The 23,841-nt window shown below is 46.8% G+C and overlaps 1 protein-coding gene across 1 annotated transcript in view; it reads left to right on the forward strand.

The window, feature by feature from the left end:
* LOC129843743 (plexin-B2-like) overlaps positions 1 to 10,759 on the forward strand; it is a 236,792-nt gene extending 226,033 nt beyond the window's left edge. The window contains exons 31-38 of the mRNA XM_055912322.1: positions 608 to 708; positions 2,461 to 2,545; positions 2,823 to 2,974; positions 3,660 to 3,820; positions 7,830 to 8,042; positions 8,261 to 8,336; positions 8,445 to 8,519; positions 8,975 to 10,759. Of these exons, the coding sequence (XP_055768297.1) occupies positions 608 to 708; positions 2,461 to 2,545; positions 2,823 to 2,974; positions 3,660 to 3,820; positions 7,830 to 8,042; positions 8,261 to 8,336; positions 8,445 to 8,519; positions 8,975 to 9,079 (968 nt within the window). The 3' untranslated portion in view covers positions 9,080 to 10,759. The remainder of the gene's footprint in view (positions 1 to 607; positions 709 to 2,460; positions 2,546 to 2,822; positions 2,975 to 3,659; positions 3,821 to 7,829; positions 8,043 to 8,260; positions 8,337 to 8,444; positions 8,520 to 8,974) is intronic.
* Positions 10,760 to 23,841: the final 13,082 nt, after the last annotated feature.

Below are 23,841 nucleotides of genomic sequence, written 5' to 3' on the forward strand. Positions count from 1 at the left end.
ATGATGTGGATATATTGAAGCAACTTCTCAAGACATCAGTCAGGAAGTTAAAGCTTGGTCGCAAATGGATCTTCCAAATGGACAATGACCCCAAGCATACTTCCAAAGTTGTGGCAAAATGGCTTAAGGACAACGAAGTCAAGGTATTAGTGGCCATTACAAAGCCCTGACCTCAATCCTATAGAAAATTTGTGGGTAGAACTTACACCAGCTCTGTCAGGAGGAATGGGCCAAAATTCTCCCAACTTATTGTGGGAAGCTTGTGGAAGGCTACCTGAAACATTTGACCCAAGTTAAACAATTTAAAGGCAATGCTACCAAATACTAATTGAGTGTATGTCAACTTCTGACCCACTGGGAATGTGATGAAAGAAATAAAAGCTGAAATAAATCATTCTCTCTCTTATTCTGACATTTCACATTCTTAAAATAAAGTGGGGATCTTAACTGACCTAAGACAAGGAATGTTTACTAGCATTAAATGTCAGGAATTGTGAAAAATGGAGTTTAAATGTATTTGGCTAAGGTATATGTAAACGTCCGATCTTCAACTGCACCTTTCAGTAATATGCTAATGTTTAAGGTGCACTTCCCACCCCGTCCACAGAGTGGCGGCCTGGCTCTACAGGGCAGATCCTGTCAGACATGGACCTGACATCACAGAAGGAGGGCAGGTGGAAGAGACTCAACACCCTGGCACATTACAACGTGAGTGGCTGTCTGAGGACTTCAGCCTTGTATTCGTGTTCTCTCTGAATAGCCTCTATGCGTACTGTGTAGTTAATATCTATCAGGGCTGGCTTTATTCATTAACATTGAAGTGTTTCTGGGCTTCAGAGTTCAGCATGCCAGATATTCCATTGAAATCTTGGGTTTTGCTTTTTCACAGTTTAATGGAACTATTTGAAACTCAAACTATATGTTTCTGTACTGTGTTAACTATACAGAAAGTATTCAGACCCCTTGACTTATTCTAAAATGGTTCAAATAATGACACATGAGGGAGGAGGTTGTCTTATCTGTAATGCACAGTGTTGAGATTGCCTACAATGACAACAAGCTCGGTCCGATGATGCTGTGACACACCGCACCAGACCATGACGAAACCGCAATTTGTCAGTGAAGAACACTTTTTGCCAGTCCTGTCAGGTCCAGCGACGGTGGGTTTGTGCCCATAGGTGACGTTGTTGCCGGTGATGTTTGGTGAGGACCTGCCTTACAATAGGCCTACAGGCCCTCAGTCCAGCCTCTCTCAGCCTATTGCGGACAGTCTGAGCACTGATGGAGCGATTGTACGTTCCTGGTGTAACTCGGGCAGTTGTTGTTGCCATCCTGTACCTGTCCCGCAGGTGTGATGTTCGGCTGTACCGATCCTGTGCAGGTGTTGTTACACGTGGTCTGTCACTGCGAGGACGATCAGCTGTCCGTCCTGTCTCCCTGTAGCGCTGTCTTAGGCGTCTCACAGTACGGACATTGCAATGTATTGCCCTGGCCACATCTGCAGTCCTCATGCCTCCTTGCAGCATGCCTAAGGCACGTTCACGCAGATGAGCAGGGACCCTGGGCATCTTTCTTTTGGTGTTTTTCAGAGTCAGTAGAAAAGCCTCTTTAGTGTCCTAAGTTTTCATAACATTGACCTTAATTGCCTACCGTTTGTAAACTGTTAGTGTCTTAGCATCCGTTCCACAGGTGCATGTTCATTAATTGTTTATGGTTCATTGAACATGCATGGGAAACAGTGTTTAAACCCTTTACAATGAAGAACTGGGAATCTATTTGGATTTTTACGAATTATCTTTGAAAGACAGGGTCCTGAAAAAGGGACGTTTACTTTTTTGCTGTGTTTATATGTGGTACTGTGTTAACTATATGTGGTACTGTGCTGTGTTAACTATATGTGGTACTGTGCTGTGTTAACTATATGTGGTACTGTGCTGTGTTAACTATATGTGGTACTGTGCTGTGTTAACTGAATGTGGTACTGTGCTGTGTTAACTGAATGTGGTACTGTGCTGTGTTAACTATATGTGGTACTGTGTTAACTATATGTGGTACTGTGTTAACTATATGTGGTACTGTGTTAACTATATGTGGTACTGTGTTAACTATATGTGGTACTGTGTTAACTATATGTGGTACTGTGTTAACTATATGTGGTACTGTGTTAACTATATGTGGTACGGTGTTAACTATATGTGGTACGGTGTTAACTATATGTGGTACGGTGTTAACTATATGTGGTACGGTGTTAACTATATGTGGTACGGTGTTAACTATATGTGGTACGGTGTTAACTATATGTGGTACGGTGTTAACTATATGTGGTACGGTGTTAACTATATGTGGTACGGTGTTAACTATATGTGGTACGGTGTTAACTATATGTGGTACGGTGTTAACTATATGTGGTACGGTGTTAACTATATGTGGTACGGTGTTAACTGGTACGGTGTGTTTCAGGTGAGAGACAATGCCACGCTGGTGCTGTCCAGAGTGCTTCACACCCATCGCCAGTTCCACCAGAACCAGGACAGCCATGAAGAAAGTGAGTCCGATTTTTATTATATCCTCAGTATGTTATCCCTAGGCACAGATCTAGGATCAGCCTACCTGTCCTCCAATCCTAACCTTAACTATCAGGGTGGGTAATGCACTACTGACCTAAGATCAGCATCTTGGAAAAACTTCTCAACTTTGGGTCGTGTTCATTATGGCCAAACATTTTGCATGAGGAAACAAAAAAGATTTAAGGTGTCCCACCCTGTTTGAGTCTGTTGTCTTCCGTTTGATGCCCACTGAACATGTCCCTGGTGTCCCTGTAGAAAACGCCCTGTTGGAAGATGACAAGGTGTTCCACCTGGTGCGGCCAGCAGACGAGCTGGATGAGGTCAAATCTAAGAGAGGAAGTTTGAAGGCCAAGGCCACGACTAAAGCCATCGCTGAGATCTACCTGACACGACTGCTCTCTGTCAAGGTTAGTCAGTATGATAACTACACTACCTACAGCTGTTATAGCACTACGTATAGCAGTTGTAATAAGGTTATAACACCTTTAGCACAGTACATAATTACTCCTACATTACTCCCACATTACTCCTACATTACTCCTACATTACTGATTTGACCCGGAACATGTAGAAGATGTAGCACTGATTGGGTGGGTGGACAGGAGACGCACTGATTGGGTGGGTGGGTGGACAGGAGACGCACTGATTGGGTGGGTGGACAGGAGACGCACTGATTGGGTGGGTGGACAGGAGACGCACTGATTGGGTGGGTGGACAGGAGACCCACTGATTGGGTGGGTGGACGGGAGACCCACTGATTGGGTGGGTGGACGGGAGACCCACTGATTGGGTGGGTGGACGGGAGACCCACTGATTGGGTGGGTGGACGGGAGACCCACTGATTGGGTGGGTGGACGGGAGACCCACTGATTGGGTGGGTGGACGGGAGACGCACTGATTGGGTGGGTGGACAGGAGACGCACTGATTGGTTGGACTTAATGTGAGCTGATGTTTTATCCGTGTCAGTCAGGTACTGTCTACTGACTAGCTGATATATGTGGTTGTCCCACCTAGCTGTCTTAAGATGAAGTCGCTGTGGATATGTCCAACTGTGTGTGTCCTAATGTGTGTGTGTCCTCGGTGTGTTGCAGGGTACTCTGCAGCAGTTTGTGGATGATTTCTTCCGCAGTGTGTTGTGTTCCGGAGCGGTGGTTCCTCCTGCTGTTAAATACTTCTTTGACTTCCTGGATGAGCAGGCTCTGAAACACGACAACGTTGAGGAGGAGACCGTCCATATTTGGAAGACCAACAGGTACACACACACACACACACACACACACACACACACACACGCATATGAACACTGTACACACGCGCGTATACACACACATGCATGCACGTAACCACACGCACAGATATGCACACTGTATACACACAATAGTTCAGTACCTCCAACCTTCTTCTACACTTGACTGCTTCTCACCATGTTGTAGTCCTAGGGTCTGACTCCTCCTTACATGTTGTAGTCCTAGGGTCTGACTCCTCCTTACCGTGTTGTAGTCCTAGGGTCTGACTCCTCCTTACCGTGTTGTAGTCCTAGGGTCTGACTCCTCCTTACCATGTTGTAGTCCTAGGGTCTGACAGTCCTTACCATGTTGTAGTCCTAGGGTCTGACAGTCCTTACCGTGTTGTAGTCCTAGGGTCTGACTCCTCCTCACCATGTTGTAGTCCTAGGGTCTGACTCCTCCTTACCATGTTGTAGTCCTAGGGTCTGACTCCTCCTTACCGTGTTGTAGTCCTAGGGTCTGACTCCTCCTTACCGTGTTGTAGTCCTAGGGTCTGACTCCTCCTTACCATGTTGTAGTCCTAGGGTCTGACTCCTCCTTACCATGTTGTAGTCCTAGGGTCTGACAGTCCTTACCGTGTTGTAGTCCTAGGGTCTGACTCCTCCTCACCATGTTGTAGTCCTAGGGTCTGACTCCTCCTTACCATGTTGTAGTCCTAGGGTCTGACTCCTCCTTACCGTGTTGTAGTCCTAGGGTCTGACTCCTCCTTACCATGTTGTAGTCCTAGGGTCTGACAGTCCTTACCATGTTGTAGTCCTAGGGTCTGACAGTCCTTACCGTGTTGTAGTCCTAGGGTCTGACTCCTCCTTACCGTGTTGTAGTCCTAGGGTCTGACTCCTCCTCACCATGTTGTAGTCCTAGGGTCTGACTCCTCCTTACCATGTTGTAGTCCTAGGGTCTGACTCCTCCTTACCGTGTTGTAGTCCTAGGGTCTGACAGTCCTTACCATGTTGTAGTCCTAGGGTCTGACAGTCCTTACCGTGTTGTAGTCCTAGGGTCTGACTCCTCCTTACCGTGTTGTAGTCCTAGGGTCTGACTCCTCCTTACCATGTTGTAGTCCTAGGGTCTGACTCCTCCTTACCATGTTGTAGTCCTAGGGTCTGACTCCTCCTTACCATGTTGTAGTCCTAGGGTCTGACTCCTCCTCACCGTGTTGTAGTCCTAGGGTCTGACTCCTCCTTACCATGTTGTAGTCCTAGGGTCTGACTCCTCCTTACCATGTTGTAGTCCTAGGGTCTGACTCCTCCTTACCATGTTGTAGTCCTAGGGTCTGACAGTCCTTACCGTGTTGTAGTCCTAGGGTCTGACTCCTCCTCACCATGTTGTAGTCCTAGGGTCTGACTCCTCCTTACCATGTTGTAGTCCTAGGGTCTGACTCCTCCTTACCATGTTGTAGTCCTAGGGTCTGACTCCTCCTTACCGTGTTGTAGTCCTAGGGTCTGACAGTCCTTACCATGTTGTAGTCCTAGGGTCTGACAGTCCTTACCGTGTTGTAGTCCTAGGGTCTGACTCCTCCTTACCGTGTTGTAGTCCTAGGGTCTGACTCCTCCTTACCATGTTGTAGTCCTAGGGTCTGACAGTCCTTACCATGTTGTAGTCCTAGGGTCTGACAGTCCTTACCGTGTTGTAGTCCTAGGGTCTGACTCCTCCTTACCGTGTTGTAGTCCTAGGGTCTGACTCCTCCTCACCATGTTGTAGTCCTAGGGTCTGACAGTCCTTACCATGTTGTAGTCCTAGGGTCTGACTCCTCCTTACCGTGTTGTAGTCCTAGGGTCTGACAGTCCTTACCATGTTGTAGTCCTAGGGTCTGACAGTCCTTACCGTGTTGTAGTCCTAGGGTCTGACTCCTCCTTACCGTGTTGTAGTCCTAGGGTCTGACTCCTCCTTACCATGTTGTAGTCCTAGGGTCTGACTCCTCCTTACCATGTTGTAGTCCTAGGGTCTGACTCCTCCTTACCATGTTGTAGTCCTAGGGTCTGACTCCTCCTCACCGTGTTGTAGTCCTAGGGTCTGACTCCTTCTTACCATGTTGTAGTCCTAGGGTCTGACTCCTCCTTACCATGTTGTAGTCCTAGGGTCTGACTCCTCCTTACCATGTTGTAGTCCTAGGGTCTGACAGTCCTTACCGTGTTGTAGTCCTAGGGTCTGACTCCTCCTCACCATGTTGTAGTCCTAGGGTCTGACAGTCCTTACCATGTTGTAGTCCTAGGGTCTGACTCCTCCTTACCATGTTGTAGTCCTAGGGTCTGACTCCTCCTTACCGTGTTGTAGTCCTAGGGTCTGACAGTCCTTACCATGTTGTAGTCCTAGGGTCTGACAGTCCTTACCGTGTTGTAGTCCTAGGGTCTGACTCCTCCTTACCGTGTTGTAGTCCTAGGGTCTGACTCCTCCTTACCATGTTGTAGTCCTAGGGTCTGACTCCTCCTTACCATGTTGTAGTCCTAGGGTCTGACTCCTCCTTACCATGTTGTAGTCCTAGGGTCTGACTCCTCCTCACCGTGTTGTAGTCCTAGGGTCTGACTCCTCCTTACCGTGTTGTAGTCCTAGGGTCTGACTCCTCCTTACCGTGTTGTAGTCCTAGGGTCTGACTCCTCCTTACCGTGTTGTAGTCCTAGGGTCTGACTCCTCCTTACCGTGTTGTAGTCCTAGGGTCTGACTCCTCCTTACCGTGTTGTAGTCCTAGGGTCTGACTCCTCCTTACCATGTTGTAGTCCTAGGGTCTGACTCCTCCTTACCATGTTGTAGTCCTAGGGTCTGACTGTCCTAACTCCCCTGAAACCCCTGGAAGTTATCAGAGTGAATTATTGAACTCCTGTTGGTGGGAGCTATTAAATATTGATACTGCTTGTGATGTATATTGGATTGACAGGTGGGGATGAGTGGCAGAGTAAGAGCTGTAGACTGAATTCATTAGACTCTAGGGACATCTCTCTCACTATCCATCGTCTCCTCTTTCACTCACTCTCTTTCTTCCCCTGTTTCTCTCCTCTCTCCATTCTCAGTCCCTTCCTAGAAGTCTCCTGTTTCACACACTTACTAACCCTCTCTCTCTCTCTCTCTCCCTCCCTCTCCCTTTCTCTCTCTCCCTCTCTCTATCTCTCCCACCCCTCTCCCGCATATCAGCAAGAGGGGATATCAGCAAGCCAATTAGATGAGGGCTTTCAGTGAATGTGATATGTGATGCAGCTAAAAAGGCTTGATAATTATACTCCAGTATCCTTGGATAATGTTCCCCAGGCCTGGTCTCCAGTCAACAAGAGGTTTGTAGGGGTTAGAGCAGGTGTGAAGCTGAGCTGGCAAGAGGGGACGGAGAGGAAAGAGACTGAGATAGAGGTAGAGAACAGAACGTAAGACCTTGAGAGTGAGCATCCAGCAAACAAATATAAATTCTTAAAGAGGCTGTAGCTCGGTGTACCCCGAGGTTACCTGGAGGATAAGACTCACACACTCTCTCTCACAGACACACACACACACAAAGACACACACACAAAGACACACACACACACACACACACACACACACACACACACACACACACACACACACACACACAAAGACAGACCGTAGAGTCATTAGGAATTGACTGGGCCGAGGCTGATTCAGAGGTAGATGGAGATCAGATGCAGACTCATCCAGTCAGCGTTTTAATAACACAGCACTAGTCCTTCTGTAAGGAGGAGGGTCACACCACTGTAACAGGATCTCTTTTTGGACTGAGGCTGATTTATTAGGCTTTATTCAGCCTTACTCACACCTGTTGAGTTGTGCTTTCCTGGGTTGAGAGAAGATGTCTGGGTTTGAGTGACTCAGTTTGTCTGTGAGGCAGAAGGAAAAGGGATCTGTTATCTTGTTAAATTAGATGGGACGGAGTTGGCTTTTAGTATGGATAGCCTGCAACGGTTTCACCTTGCTCTCATGCTGGGTTGCTCTGTGCGGTGTGGTATGTATACCAATGTGTGTGTTCTCTATCCCCAGCCTGCCCATGCGTTTCTGGGTGAACATCCTGAAGAACCCTCACTTCATCTTTGACGTGCACGTGACGGAGGTGGTGGACGCGTCGCTGTCCGTCATCGCTCAGACCTTCATGGACGCCTGCACCAAGACGGAACACAAACTGACCCGGGAATCTCCCAGCAACAAGCTGCTCTATGCAAAGGAGATCTCCACCTATAAGAAGATGGTGGACGAGTGAGTTCTCTCATATTCATCCCTTTTCATGATTGACTGCCTATCAAATGAGCCGATACTGCAGTACTCATGGCCGATATAGAGAATAGGTTGCAGTCAGAACACACCGGAAGTACTACTGTCTCTTCTAGTGCATCAGAAACAACACAGGGGATAGGTTGGTAGGACCTGGCAGCCAGTCAGACATCTCATCTCTCTATCATTCTGTCTCTCCTCAGTTACTACAAGGGAATCAAGCAGATGGTTCCAGTCAGTGACCAGGACATGAACACACACCTGGCTGAGGTGTCCAGGGTACGTACACGTGACCTCACATCTGTTTGTGCTTGTGTGTGGGCAGTCTTCTATTGCATCATCAGAATACAACAATAAGGTTCATCCTTCCTTCTTTGTGCTCTCCAGGAACACACAGACACGCTGAATACCCAGGCGGCCTTGCACCAGCTCTACCAGTATGCCAGCAAATACTATGACGGGGTAAAAACCTTAGGACTCACTTCCTTGTTTGGTGGTTTGAAGGCCCTATCCACTTGGTTAAGATCCTTAGGACTCACTTCCTTGTTTGGTGGTTTGAAGGCCCTATCCACTTGGTTAAGATCCTTAGGACTCACTTCCTTGTTTGGTGGTTTGAAGTCCCTATCCACTTGGTTAAGAACCTTAGGACTCACTTCCTTGTTTGGTGGTTTGAAGTCCCTATCCACTTGGTTAAGAACCTTAGGACTCACTTCCTTGTTTGAAGGCGCTATCCACTTGGTTGACTACCTCTGCATTGTCTCTACGTCCTGTAGGAAATTAGACAAATTGATGTCACTTGCTGTTGTAGGAAAATCTGTTCACGACTGTCTCTTCTGTCCTCTCTCATCTCCCTCCCTCCCTCCCTCCCTCCCTCCCTCCCTCCCTCCCTCCCTCCCTCCCTCCCTCCCTCCCTCCAGATCATCCAGTCTTTAGATGAGGACCCAGCCGCCCAGAGTAAACAGCTGACTCTGCGGCTGCAGCAGATAGCCGCCGCCCTCGAGAACAAAGTCACCGACCTTTAACCTCTGACCCCTAGAGAAAGGGGGAGGAGCTATGGGACCACTCTGTAGACCAAGATGAGGGAGACCGGAGACTGAGGCAGACTTCAGACTATTACAGTATCAACCATGAAGAGTTACACATATCTCTTCCCCCTAGAGACATGAGAAACTGTGGGAAACTATTGCGTTTTGGCGAAAATACTTGTGAAGGAGCAGAGCTACTGGACCAAAGTTGGACAGGATGATCCCTAATCATCAGTCTCCCTCTCTCTCTCTGACTCTATGGATCCTATATTCTGAATGAGCAAGGCCCTTCAGTACAGTCCCTGAGTGGGCTAGCAGACTGTAAACCCAGCCTACGGTATAGTCCCTGAGTGGGCTAGCAGACTGTAAACCCAGCCTACGGTATAGTCCCTGAGTGGGCTAGCAGACTGTAAACCCAGCCTACGGAGGATAAACAGTATACCACCACTGACCAACCATAGCAACTATACCTGTCAGTTCCATGATATACAACCTGGTGTTGATGACTTACAGCTTGTACAGGTAATCAGATGTTTAATGTGCTCCAGAGTAGACCAGAGTTAGGAGAGTGGTGTTGTATGTAAATATATTTTTATGGCACAGGCTTTATGCAAAAGACGCTTTACATACCAAGATGAAATTATTTTTTAAAAGGATGGATGGGCAAAACTAAGTTTGTTAATTTGTGTTTTTAAAAAGTTTCTAGAAGCGAAGAAGCAGGGTGTTCCATGATGTCATATCCTGTGTTTAATCGATTGGTTGCTTACTGTGTAATCTGCATTGCCATTGGCTAGTTCTGACTGGTTAATCACTTTGTTTTTGTCATGATTTGTATTTGTCGTTGATGTGTTTTTGATTTGGGTTCTCCGTGTAGTGCATTATGCAGGGGAATAGGATGCAGCAGCCTTGAACCACTTCACATGATGACCGTGTCACTATTCCGGGTCAGCGCTCCCCTATACAGTAGTAAAACAAGCCAAACGGACTCAGAGATGAAGCCCATTCATACTGTACCAGAGACATCAATGTCTCCCTGAAACTAACTGGTGGACCAAGTTAGAGCTCTCACACACGTTAGGCTTTGGCTCGACTAAGTGCCAATACACAGTGGACCTGAAGATATTCTCATTTTTATACAAGAAATAAATCATTTGCCTTCATTTTTCCATCTTGGGTGCAGAAATAGTACGTATGTGGATAGATGAATCAGGGCTCTGTTAATCTGACATGTAACCACTTTAGCTCAATGCTAATAATATAGAATGTTGCTGGTATGTGTTATGCCATAATTGTTTTTCTGTGTAATTTTTTGAAACAGTTTATTTCAAAATGGATCTTATTGTCATTGTAGACCATTGACTGTGTGTGAAACATGAAACTAGATATTGAAAAGAGAAATGCTAAAATGATCATTTCATATGTATATAATTGAATGGTACTTTTGTAAATCATTGAGCTGTGAACCACCATGACTTGTGGAGGTTGTCTACAGTACCGGTACTGCTTTCTCTAGTGATCCCTGTCACAGCTGTCAATTCTTCTGAAACCAGATGGATTTCAAACGTCATCCTTAAATCATTTGCCAAATAGTTTTCACATCGTCATCAGCTCGTTTCTTTTATCTGCTATGCAACTGCTTCATTTTGAATCACTTCTCAAATATATTTTAATACTAAACCAACGTGTTGATGTTGTCATGTTGAAGCGTTTTGGTTGGTAGATGAATAGAATGTCTCTATGGTACATGATGTGATGCTGCATATATCCTCACACATTGACCTGGTGATTTATTTAATGTGCGTCCCAAATGTTCCTGATATAGTGCGCTACCTTTGACCAGGGCCAGCGGGGCCCCCAAAAAAAGTGCACTATAAAGGCAATAGTGGTATTTGGGGCACTGCCTAAGTTCATCTGAGCAATGTTAGGTTGCTCCTTACTGTGTTCACCACTCGTAGGGTCAAATGGGGACACTTGTGCAACTCTCTGATAAATATTAATGTGTCTTTTGAATTGAAATTCGAGTCTTTCCTCAACTACAGGATTAGTCTCAGTTCATCTGAGGATGCTGGGTTCTCCTTGCTTGCCAGCTATATGGATGAATGAGGACCAATCCTAAAATGGGATATGACTAAGCACCTAACTCAGACACTTGGATGAATGAGGACTAATCCTAATATAGAATATGACTTAGCACCTAACTCAGACACTTGCACAACTCTGTCATGAATATTAACAGGAATTGAGAAGGAATTGTGAATGTCTTCCCTCAGGTTGTGATTGGTCTCAGAACCCCTCTGTTACCATAGCAGGTGGCTATGACTGAGAATACGTCTCAAACGGCACCCTATTCCCTATAGGGCCCTGGTAACCAAAAAAGTAGTGCCCTATATAGGGAATAGGGTGCCTAGGGGTAGATGGCATCAGCAGACTGTCTGGTGTTGCTATGGTTGCCAGTCACATACCCAGTCTCTGCCCACTCTAGAGGACCCACACCAGCCAGACAGACGGACACAGCAGGGGAACTCCTTTGATCTCTAATTACAATCAGACTGCACAAGTCATCACTGACTGACTAATTTATGCATTCTCTTTTTTCATTTTCTTTGTCACTTTCTCAATTGTTCTTCATGGTTCTTTCTCACTCTTCTCCTCTTATGTATGTCCCTCTCTCATTCTCTCTCCTTTCGTTCTCTCTCCTCTCTCTCCTCTCTCTCCTCTCTCGTTCTCCCACATCTCTCTCCTCTCTCGTTCTCCCACATCTCTCGTTCTCTCTCCTCTCTCGTTCTCTCTCGTCTCTCCCCTCTCTCCCCTCTCGTTATCTCCCCTCTCTCCCCTCTCGTTATCTCCCCTCTCGTTATCTCCCCTCTCGTTATCTCCCCTCTCGTTATCTCCCCTCTCGTTATCTCCCCTCTCGTTATCTCCCCTCTCGTTCTCTCCCCTCTCGTTCTCTCCCCTCTCGTTCTCTCCCCTCTCGTTCTCTCCCCTCTCGTTCTCTCTCCTCTCTCGTTCTCTCTCCTCTCTCGTTCTCTCTCCTCTCTCGTTCTCTCTCCTCTCTCGTTCTCTCTCTTCTCGTTCTCTCCTCTCTCGTTCTCTCTCGTTCTCTCTCTCATCTCTTGTTCTCTCTCTCCTCTCTCGTTCTCTCTCCTCTCTTGTTCTCTCTCTCCCATGCTGACAGTCTATTGCAGAGCTTTCATTATCTTAATGAATAGAGAATTGTTGGTAATAATAATAAATGTAGTGATGATTGGAGGAGTAAAGGGAAGACATTATTTGATTTATTATCAGAGATTTAGGGTGTCCCTCAAATGGTACCCTGTTCCCTACATTTGTCAAAATGGTCAAAAGTAGAGTACAGTGCAGGGAATAGTGTGTCATTTGGGACACACCCTAATAGTAAAACCACGACACGGTCAACACTGTAATGGGTAAAACCATGACACGGTCAACACTGTAATGGGTAAAACCATGACACGGTCAACACTGTAATGGGTAAAACCATGACACGGTCAACATTGTAATGGGTAAAACCCAGGACATGGTCAACACTGTAATGGGTAAAACAATGGCACGGTCAACACTGTAATGGGTAAAACCATGACATGGTCAACACTAATGGGTAAAACCGTGACACGGTCAACACTGTAATGGGTGAAACCATGGTGCGGTCAACACTGTAATGGGTAAAACCCATGGTACGGTCAACACTGTAATGGGTAAAACCCAATGGTACGGTCAACACTGTAATGGGTAAAACCCATGGTGCGGTCAACACTGTAATGGGTAAAACCCATGGTGCGGTCAACACTGTAATGGGTAAAACCCATGGTGCGGTCAACACTGTAATGGGTAAAACCCAATGGTACGGTCAACACTGTAATGGGTAAAACCCATGACACGGTCAACACTAATGGGTAAAACCATGACACGGTCAACACTGTAATGGGTAAAACCGTGACACGGTCAACACTGTAATGGGTAAAACCCATGGTGCGGTCAACACTGTAATGGGTAAAACCGTTACACTGTCAACACTGAAATGGGTAAAACCCATGACACGGTCAACACTGCAATGGGTAAAACCCATGGTACGGTCAACACTGTAATGGGTAAAACCCAATGGTACGGTCAACACTGTAATGGGTAAAACCCATGGTGCGGTCAACACTGTAATGGGTAAAACCCATGGTGCGGTCAACACTGTAATGGGTAAAACCCATGGTGCGGTCAACACTGTAATGGGTAAAACCCAATGGTACGGTCAACACTGTAATGGGTAAAACCCATGACACGGTCAACACTAATGGGTAAAACCATGACACGGTCAACACTGTAATGGGTAAAACCGTGACACGGTCAACACTGTAATGGGTAAAACCCATGGTGCGGTCAACACTGTAATGGGTAAAATCGTTACACTGTCAACACTGTAATGGGTAAAACCCATGACACGGTCAACACTGCAATGGGTAAAACCCATGGTACGGTCAACACTGTAATGGGTAAAACCCATGACACGGTCAACACTGTAATGGGTAAAACCCATGGTGCGGTCAACACTGTAATGGGTAAAACCCATGGTACGGTCAACACTAATGGGTAAAACCCATGACACGGTCAACACTGTAATGGGTAAAACCCAGGACACGGTCAACACTGTAATGGGTAAAACCCATGGTACGGTCAACACTGTAATGGGTAAAACCCATGGTACGGTCAACACTGTAATGGGTAAAACCGTGACACGGTCAACACTGTAATGGGTAAAACCGCGGTATGGTCAACACTGTAGTGGGTAAAAACCGTGACACGGTCAACACTGTAATGGGTAAAACCGTGACACGGTCAACACTGTAATGGGTAAAACCGTGGTACGGTCAACACTGTAATGGGTAAAACCCAGGACACGTTCAACACTGTAATGGGTAAAACCCAGCACACGTTGAACACTGTAATGGGTAAAACCGTGACACGGTCAACACTGTAATGGGTAAATCCCAGGACACGGTCAACACTGTAATGGGGAAAACCCAGGACACGGTCAACACTGTAATGGGTAAAACCATGGCACGGTCAACACTGTAATGGGTAAAACCCATGACGCGGTCAACACTGTAATGGGTAAAACCCAGGACACGGTCAACACTGTAATGGGTAAAACCCAATGGTACGGTCAACACTGTAATGGGTAAAACCCATGACACGGTCAACACTGTAATGGGGAAAACCCAGGACACGGTCAACACTGTAATGGGGAAAACCCAGGACACGGTCAACACTGTAATGGGTAAAACCATGGCACGGTCAACACTGTAATGGGTAAAACCCATGACGCGGTCAACACTGTAATGGGTAAAACCCAGGACACGGTCAACACTGTAATGGGTAAAACCCAATGGTACGGTCAACACTGTAATGGGTAAAACCCATGACACGGTCAACACTGTAATGGGTGAAACCCATGGTGCGGTCAACACTGTAATGGGTAAAACCATGACACGGTCAACACTGTAATGGGTAAAACCATGACACGGTCAACACTGTAATGGGTAAAACCATGACATGGTCAACACTGTAATGGGTAAAACCCATGGTGCGGTCAACACTGTAATGGGTAAAACCATGACACGGTCAACACTGTAATGGGTAAAACCATTACACGGTCAACACTGTAATGGGTAAAACCCATTGTGCGGTCAACACTGTAATGGGTAAAACCGTGACACGGTCAACACTGTAATGGGTAAAACCCATGGTACGGTCAACACTGTAATGGGTAAAACCGTGACACGGTCAACACTGTAATGGGTAAAACCGTGACACGGTCAACACTGTAATGGGTAAAACCCAGGACGCGGTCAACACTGTAATGGGTAAAACCCATGACACGGTCAACACTGTAATGGGTAAAGCCATGGTACGGTCAACACTGTAATGGGTAAAGCCATGGTGCGGTCAACACTGTAATGGGTAAAACAAAGGCACGGTCAACACTGTAATGGGTAAAACCATGACATGGTCAACACTGTAATGGGTAAAACCATGACACAGTCAACACTGTAATGGGTAAAACCATGACATGGTCAACACTGTAATGGGTAAAACCCATGACACGGTCAACACTGTAATGGGTAAAACCATGACATGGTCAACACTGTAATGGGTAAAACCGTGACATGGTCAACACTGTAATTGGTAAAACAATGACACGTTCAACACTGTAATGGGTAAAACCCATGACATGGTCAACACTGTAATGGGTAAAACCCATGACACGGTCAACACTGTAATGGGTAAACCCATGACACGGTCAACACTGTAATGGGTAAAACCGTGACATGGTCAACACTGTAATGGGTAAAACCATGACACGGCAACACTGTAATTGGTTAATCCCATGACACGGTCAACACTGTAATGGGTAAAACCATGACACGGTCAATACTGTAATGGGTAAAACCCATGACACGGTCAACACTGTAATGAGTAAAACCCATGACACGGTCAACACTGTAATTGGTTAATCCCATGACACGGTCAACACTGTAATGGGTAAAACCATGACACGGTCAACACTGTAATGGGTAAAACCCATGACACGGTCAACACTGTAATGGGTAAAACCCATGACACGGTCAACACTGCAATGAGTAAAACCCATGACACGGTCAACACTGTAATGGGCAAAACCCATGACACGGTCAACACTGTAATGGGTAAAACCATGACATGGTCAACACTGTAATGGGTAAAACCATGACACGGTCAACACTGTAATGGGTAAAACCGTGACACGGTCAACACTGTAATGGGTAAAACCCATGACACGGTCAACACTGTAATGGGTAAAACCATGACATGGTCAACACTGTAATGGGTAAAACCCATGACACGGTCAACACTGTAATGGGTAAAACCGTGACATGGTCAACACTGTAATGGGTAAAACCATAACATGGTCAACACTGTAATGGGTAAAACCCATGACACGGTCAACACTGTAATGGGTAAAACCGTGACATGGTCAACACTGTAATGGGTAAAACCCATGACACGGTCAACACTGTAATGGGTAAAACCATGACATGGTCAACACTGTAATGGGTAAAACCCATGACACGGTCAACACTGTAATGGGTAAAACCATGACATGGTCAACACTGTAATGGGTAAAACCGTGACATGGTCAACACTGTAATGGGTAAAACCATGACACGGTCAACACTGTAATGGGTAAAACCCATGACACGGTCAACACTGTAATTGGTTAAACCCATGACACGGTCAACACTGTAATGGGTAAAACCATGACACGGTCAACACTGTAATGGGTAAAACCCATGACACGGTCAACACTGCAATGGGTAAAACCCATGGCACGGTCAACACTGTAATGGGTAAAACCCATGACACGGTCAACACTGTAATGGGTAAAACCCATGACACGGTCAACACCGTAATGGGTAAAACCCATGACACGGTCAACACCGTAATGGGTAAAACCATGACATGGTCAACACTGTAATGGGTAAAACCGTGACACGGTCAACACTGTAATGGGTAAAACCGTGACATGGTCAACACTGTAATGGGTAAAACCCATGACACGGTCAACACTGTAATGGGTAAAACCATGACATGGTCAACACTGTAATGGGTAAAACCCATGACACGGTCAACACTGTAATGGGTAAAACCGTGACATGGTCAACACTGTAATGGGTAAAACCCATGACACGGTCAACACTGTAATGGGTAAAACCATGACATGGTCAACACTGTAATGGGTAAAACCATGACACGGTCAACACTGTAATGGGTAAAACCGTGACATGGTCAACACTGTAATGGGTAAAACCCATGACACGGTCAACACTGTAATGGGTAAAACCATGACATGGTCAACACTGTAATGGGTAAAACCCATGACACGGTCAACACTGTAATGGGTAAAACCGTGACATGGTCAACACAGTAATGGGTAAAACCCATGACACGGTCAACACTGTAATGGGTAAAACCATGACATGGTCAACACTGTAATGGGTAAAACCCATGACACGGTCAACACTGCAATGGGTAAAACCCAGGACACGGTCAACACTGTAATGGGTAAAACCCATGGTACAGTCAACACTGTAATGGGTAAAACCCATGGTACAGTCAACACTGTAATGGGTAAAACCATGACATGGTCAACACTGTAATGGGTGAAACCATGGTGCGGTCAACACTGTAATGGGTAAAACCCATGACACGGTCAACACTGTAATGGGTAAAACCGTGACACCGTCAACACTGTAATGGGTAAAACCATGACATGGTCAACACTGTAATGGGTAAAACCGTGACACGGTCAACACTGTAATGGGTAAAATCGTTACACTGTCAACACTGTAATGGGCAAAACCCATGACACGGTCAACACTGCAATGGGTAAAACCCATGGTACGGTCAACACTGTAATGGGTAAAACCCATGACACGGTCAACACTGTAATGGGTAAAACCCATGGTGCGGTCAACATTGTAATGGGTAAAACCCATGGTACGGTCAACACTGTAATGGGTAAAACCCATGGTACGGTCAACACTGTAATGGGTAAAACCATGACACGGTCAACACTGTAATGGGTAAAACCATGACACGGTCAACATTGTAATGGGTAAAACCCAGGACATGGTCAACACTGTAATGGGTAAAACAATGGCACGGTCAACACTGTAATGGGTAAAACCATGACATGGTCAACACTAATGGGTAAAACCGTGACACGGTCAACACTGTAATGGGTGAAACCATGGTGCGGTCAACACTGTAATGGGTAAAACCCATGGTACGGTCAACACTGTAATGGGTAAAACCCAATGGTACGGTCAACACTGTAATGGGTAAAACCCATGGTGCGGTCAACACTGTAATGGGTAAAACCCATGGTGCGGTCAACACTGTAATGGGTAAAACCCATGGTGCGGTCAACACTGTAATGGGTAAAACCCAATGGTACGGTCAACACTGTAATGGGTAAAACCCATGACACGGTCAACACTAATGGGTAAAACCATGACACGGTCAACACTGTAATGGGTAAAACCGTGACACGGTCAACACTGTAATGGGTAAAACCCATGGTGCGGTCAACACTGTAATGGGTAAAACCGTTACACTGTCAACACTGAAATGGGTAAAACCCATGACACGGTCAACACTGCAATGGGTAAAACCCATGGTACGGTCAACACTGTAATGGGTAAAACCCAATGGTACGGTCAACACTGTAATGGGTAAAACCCATGGTGCGGTCAACACTGTAATGGGTAAAACCCATGGTGCGGTCAACACTGTAATGGGTAAAACCCATGGTGCGGTCAACACTGTAATGGGTAAAACCCAATGGTACGGTCAACACTGTAATGGGTAAAACCCATGACACGGTCAACACTAATGGGTAAAACCATGACACGGTCAACACTGTAATGGGTAAAACCGTGACACGGTCAACACTGTAATGGGTAAAACCCATGGTGCGGTCAACACTGTAATGGGTAAAATCGTTACACTGTCAACACTGTAATGGGTAAAACCCATGACACGGTCAACACTGCAATGGGTAAAACCCATGGTACGGTCAACACTGTAATGGGTAAAACCCATGACACGGTCAACACTGTAATGGGTAAAACCCATGGTGCGGTCAACACTGTAATGGGTAAAACCCATGGTACGGTCAACACTAATGGGTAAAACCCATGACACGGTCAACACTGTAATGGGTAAAACCCAGGACACGGTCAACACTGTAATGGGTAAAACCCATGGTACGGTCAACACTGTAATGGGTAAAACCCATGGTACGGTCAACACTGTAATGGGTAAAACCGTGACACGGTCAACACTGTAATGGGTAAAACCGCGGTATGGTCAACACTGTAGTGGGTAAAAACCGTGACACGGTCAACACTGTAATGGGTAAAACCGTGACACGGTCAACACTGTAATGGGTAAAACCGTGGTACGGTCAACACTGTAATGGGTAAAACCCAGGACACGTTCAACACTGTAATGGGTAAAACCCAGCACACGTTGAACACTGTAATGGGTAAAACCGTGACACGGTCAACACTGTAATGGGTAAAACCCAGGACACGGTCAACACTGTAATGGGGAAAACCCAGGACACGGTCAACACTGTAATGGGTAAAACCATGGCACGGTCAACACTGTAATGGGTAAAACCCATGACACGGTCAACACTGCAATGGGTAAAACCCATGGCACGGTCAACACTGTAATGGGTAAAACCCATGACACGGTCAACACTGTAATGGGTAAAACCCATGACACGGTCAACACTGTAATGGGTAAAACCCATGACACGGTCAACACCGTAATGGGTAAAACCATGACATGGTCAACACTGTAATGGGTAAAACCGTGACACGGTCAACACTGTAATGGGTAAAACCGTGACATGGTCAACACTGTAATGGGTAAAACCCATGACACGGTCAACACTGTAATGGGTAAAACCATGACATGGTCAACACTGTAATGGGTAAAACCCATGACACGGTCAACACTGTAATGGGTAAAACCGTGACATGGTCAACACTGTAATGGGTAAAACCCATGACACGGTCAACACTGTAATGGGTAAAACCATGACATGGTCAACACTGTAATGGGTAAAACCATGACACGGTCAACACTGTAATGGGTAAAACCGTGACATGGTCAACACTGTAATGGGTAAAACCCATGACACGGTCAACACTGTAATGGGTAAAACCATGACATGGTCAACACTGTAATGGGTAAAACCCATGACACGGTCAACACTGTAATGGGTAAAACCGTGACATGGTCAACACAGTAATGGGTAAAACCCATGACACGGTCAACACTGTAATGGGTAAAACCATGACATGGTCAACACTGTAATGGGTAAAACCCATGACACGGTCAACACTGCAATGGGTAAAACCCAGGACACGGTCAACACTGTAATGGGTAAAACCCATGGTACAGTCAACACTGTAATGGGTAAAACCCATGGTACAGTCAACACTGTAATGGGTAAAACCATGACATGGTCAACACTGTAATGGGTGAAACCATGGTGCGGTCAACACTGTAATGGGTAAAACCCATGACACGGTCAACACTGTAATGGGTAAAACCGTGACACCGTCAACACTGTAATGGGTAAAACCATGACATGGTCAACACTGTAATGGGTAAAACCGTGACACGGTCAACACTGTAATGGGTAAAATCGTTACACTGTCAACACTGTAATGGGCAAAACCCATGACACGGTCAACACTGCAATGGGTAAAACCCATGGTACGGTCAACACTGTAATGGGTAAAACCCATGACACGGTCAACACTGTAATGGGTAAAACCCATGGTGCGGTCAACATTGTAATGGGTAAAACCCATGGTACGGTCAACACTGTAATGGGTAAAACCCATGGTACGGTCAACACTGTAATGGGTAAGTGATGTGTGTGTTGACTGCCTGAACACAGTGGACCAGTGTTTTTCCTCCCTACATCCTAACAGTGTATTTTGGACTACAGATGAAAGCTTTGTTGGGCTGCAGATAGGGCTGTAGCAACAACTGTTTAATAAAGTCCAATGAGGACAAACCCAATACTCACCACTTCTTAATGGTTCAGAAAGGAGAGCTTGGTGCTTTATGAAGCCACCCACACTCAACATGAGTGTTTTGTAGTCAGAGAATGTTGATCGAGACTCATTATATTCAAGAGATCAGCTAGTGTGTGTGTGTGTGTGTGTGTGTGTGTGTGTGTGTGTGTGTGTGTGTGTGTGTGTGTGTGTGTGTGTGTGTGTGTGTGTCTGTGTGCGTCCTTCCGTGTGTAGTTTGGAGCAATGTTTCTGTCCATGCTGCTGAGCAGGTCTGTGTGAACTCTTCTGACTGAGACAGATGTGATTCCTCCTCTGTCAAGGCTGTTGGTGTTCCTGACTCTGGCCTGGACTGGGTTGGCATGAAGAGTGGTGAGATGTCCGCCTGCCCACGCTAGTGAATTGGCTGGCTGTGTGGAAACTAGACTTCTAACCAAATGCCCCTGCCTTGCCTGCCTAGCAGAGGAGAAGTGGGCAACACATTTAGAGAATGCCGGCCAGATACCCCTTCCAGGTCTGGTCTGGGGCTCCTCTCCTCTGCAATCTCAGCCATGACTGACTGAACTCTGGCCGACACTGGTCCAACAGCCAGGCCAGACTTCCAACAGCCAGGCCAGACTTCCAACAGCCAGGCCAGACTTCCAACAGCCAGGCCAGACTTCCAACAGCCAGGCCAGACTTCCAACAGCCAGGTCAGACTTCCATTCCTCTACATCTCTTAAAGCCACAACATACAGAACCCTTTGCTATACAATACAGTCTGTTCAGAAGACGTTGTCCTGAATGTATTCAAGTCTGTTCTGTATATTTGAGTGTAAACACTGATATTCTGTTGAGAGAACCTCCTAACAGTTGGGGCAAGAGCTCTGTAAAGACGTCCTCGTTAGCCCAGGGCACCAACGGCTCTGCTAAAATGAAATACAAAAGGATGAAAGCGTTTGGGTTCTTGTCTCGTCAACAAGCCCCTCGTAGCAGAGGGTGTATCAAAGTCCCCACACACTGCATCAATGTTACTGTACAGTATATTAGAGTACACTATAGTAGGTTTCCCAAACCATCCTGCCATAGAGGGGTGGACACTGATCTGATGGGAGACGGCCAGAGAGAGGGGTGGACACTGATCTGATGGGAGATGGCCAGAGAGAGGGGTGGACACTGATCTGATGGGAGATGGCCAGAGAGAGGGGTGGACACTGATCTGATGGGAGACGGCCAGAGAGAGGGGTGGACACTGATCTGATGGGAGATGGCCAGAGAGAGGGGTGGACACTGATCTGATGGGAGATGGCCAGAGAGAGGGGTGGACACTGATCTGATGGGAGACGGCCAGAGAGAGGGGTGGACACTGATGGAGATAGCCAGAGAGGGGTGGACACTGATCTGATGGGAGACGGCCAGAGAGAGGGGTGGACACTGATCTGATGGGAGATGGCCAGAGAGAGGGGTGGACACTGATGGAGATAGCCAGAGAGAGGGGTGGACACTGATCTGATGGGAGATGGCCAGAGAGAGGGGTGGACACTGATGGAGATAGCCAGAGAGGGGTGGACACTGATCTGATGGGAGATGGCCAGAGAGAGGGATGGACACTGATCTGATGGGAGACGGCCAGAGAGAGGGGTGGACACTGATCTGATGGGAGATGGCCAGAGAGAGGGGTGGACACTGATCTGATGGGAGATGGCCAGAGAGAGGGGTGGACACTGATCTGATGGGAGACGGCCAGAGAGAGGGGTGGACACTGATCTGATGGGAGATGGCCAGAGAGAGGGGTGGACACTGATCTGATGGGAGACGGCCAGAGAGAGGGGTGGACACTGATCTGATGGGAGATGGCCAGAGAGAGGGGTGGACACTGATCTGATGGGAGATGGCCAGAGAGAGGGGTGGACACTGATCTGATGGGAGATGGCCAGAGAGAGGGGTGGACACTGATCTGATGGGAGACGGCCAGAGAGAGGGGTGGACACTGATGGAGATAGCCAGAGAGGGGTGGACACTGATCTGATGGGAGACGGCCAGAGAGAGGGGTGGACACTGATCTGATGGGAGATGGCCAGAGAGAGGGGTGGACACTGATGGAGATAGCCAGAGAGAGGGGTGGACACTGATCTGATGGGAGATGGCCAGAGAGAGGGGTGGACACTGATGGAGATAGCCAGAGAGGGGTGGACACTGATCTGATGGGAGATGGCCAGAGAGAGGGATGGACACTGATCTGATGGGAGATGGCCAGAGAGAGGGGTGGACACTGATGGAGATAGCCAGAGAGGGGTGGACACTGATCTGATGGGAGATGGCCAGAGAGAGGGGTGGACACTGATCTGATGGGAGATGGCCAGAGAGAGGGGTGGACACTGATCTGATGGGAGATGGCCAGAGAGAGGGGTGGACACTGATCTGATGGGAGACGGCCAGAGAGAGGGGTGGACACTGATGGAGATAGCCAGAGAGAGGGGTGGACACTGATCTGATGGGAGATGGCCAGAGAGAGGGGTGGACACTGATCTGATGGGAGATGGCCAGAGAGAGGGGTGGACACTGATGAAGATAGTGACTGATGAAGATAGTAGCTAATCAAATGGCTACCCGCTGCTGCTTATTATCTATCCTGTTACCTATTCACTTTACCCCTACCTATATGTCTATACTGTAGCTACCTTAATTACCGCGTACCCCTGCACATCCTCTCTTTACCCCTACTTATATGTCCATACTGTAGCTACCTAAATTACCTTGTACCCCTGCACATCATCTCTTTACCCCTACCTATATGTCCATACTGTAGCTACCTTAATTACCTCGTACCCCTGCACATCCTCTCTTTACCCCTACTTATATGTCCATACTGTAGCTACCTTAATTACCTTGTACCCCTGCACATCATCTCGCTACTGGTACTCCCTATATATATAGCCATGTCATTACCTGGTACTCCCTGTATATAGCCATGTTATTACATGGTACTCCCTGTATATAACCATGTTATTACCTGGTACTCCCTGCATATAGCCATGTCATTACCTGGTACTCCCTGTATATAGCCATGTTATTACCTGGTACTCCCTGCATATAGCCATGTCATTACCTGGTACTCCCTGTATATAGCCA

This window comes from Salvelinus fontinalis, unplaced genomic scaffold, assembly GCF_029448725.1.
Source record: "Salvelinus fontinalis isolate EN_2023a unplaced genomic scaffold, ASM2944872v1 scaffold_0157, whole genome shotgun sequence".
In the NCBI taxonomy this organism is placed as follows: domain Eukaryota; kingdom Metazoa; phylum Chordata; class Actinopteri; order Salmoniformes; family Salmonidae; genus Salvelinus; species Salvelinus fontinalis.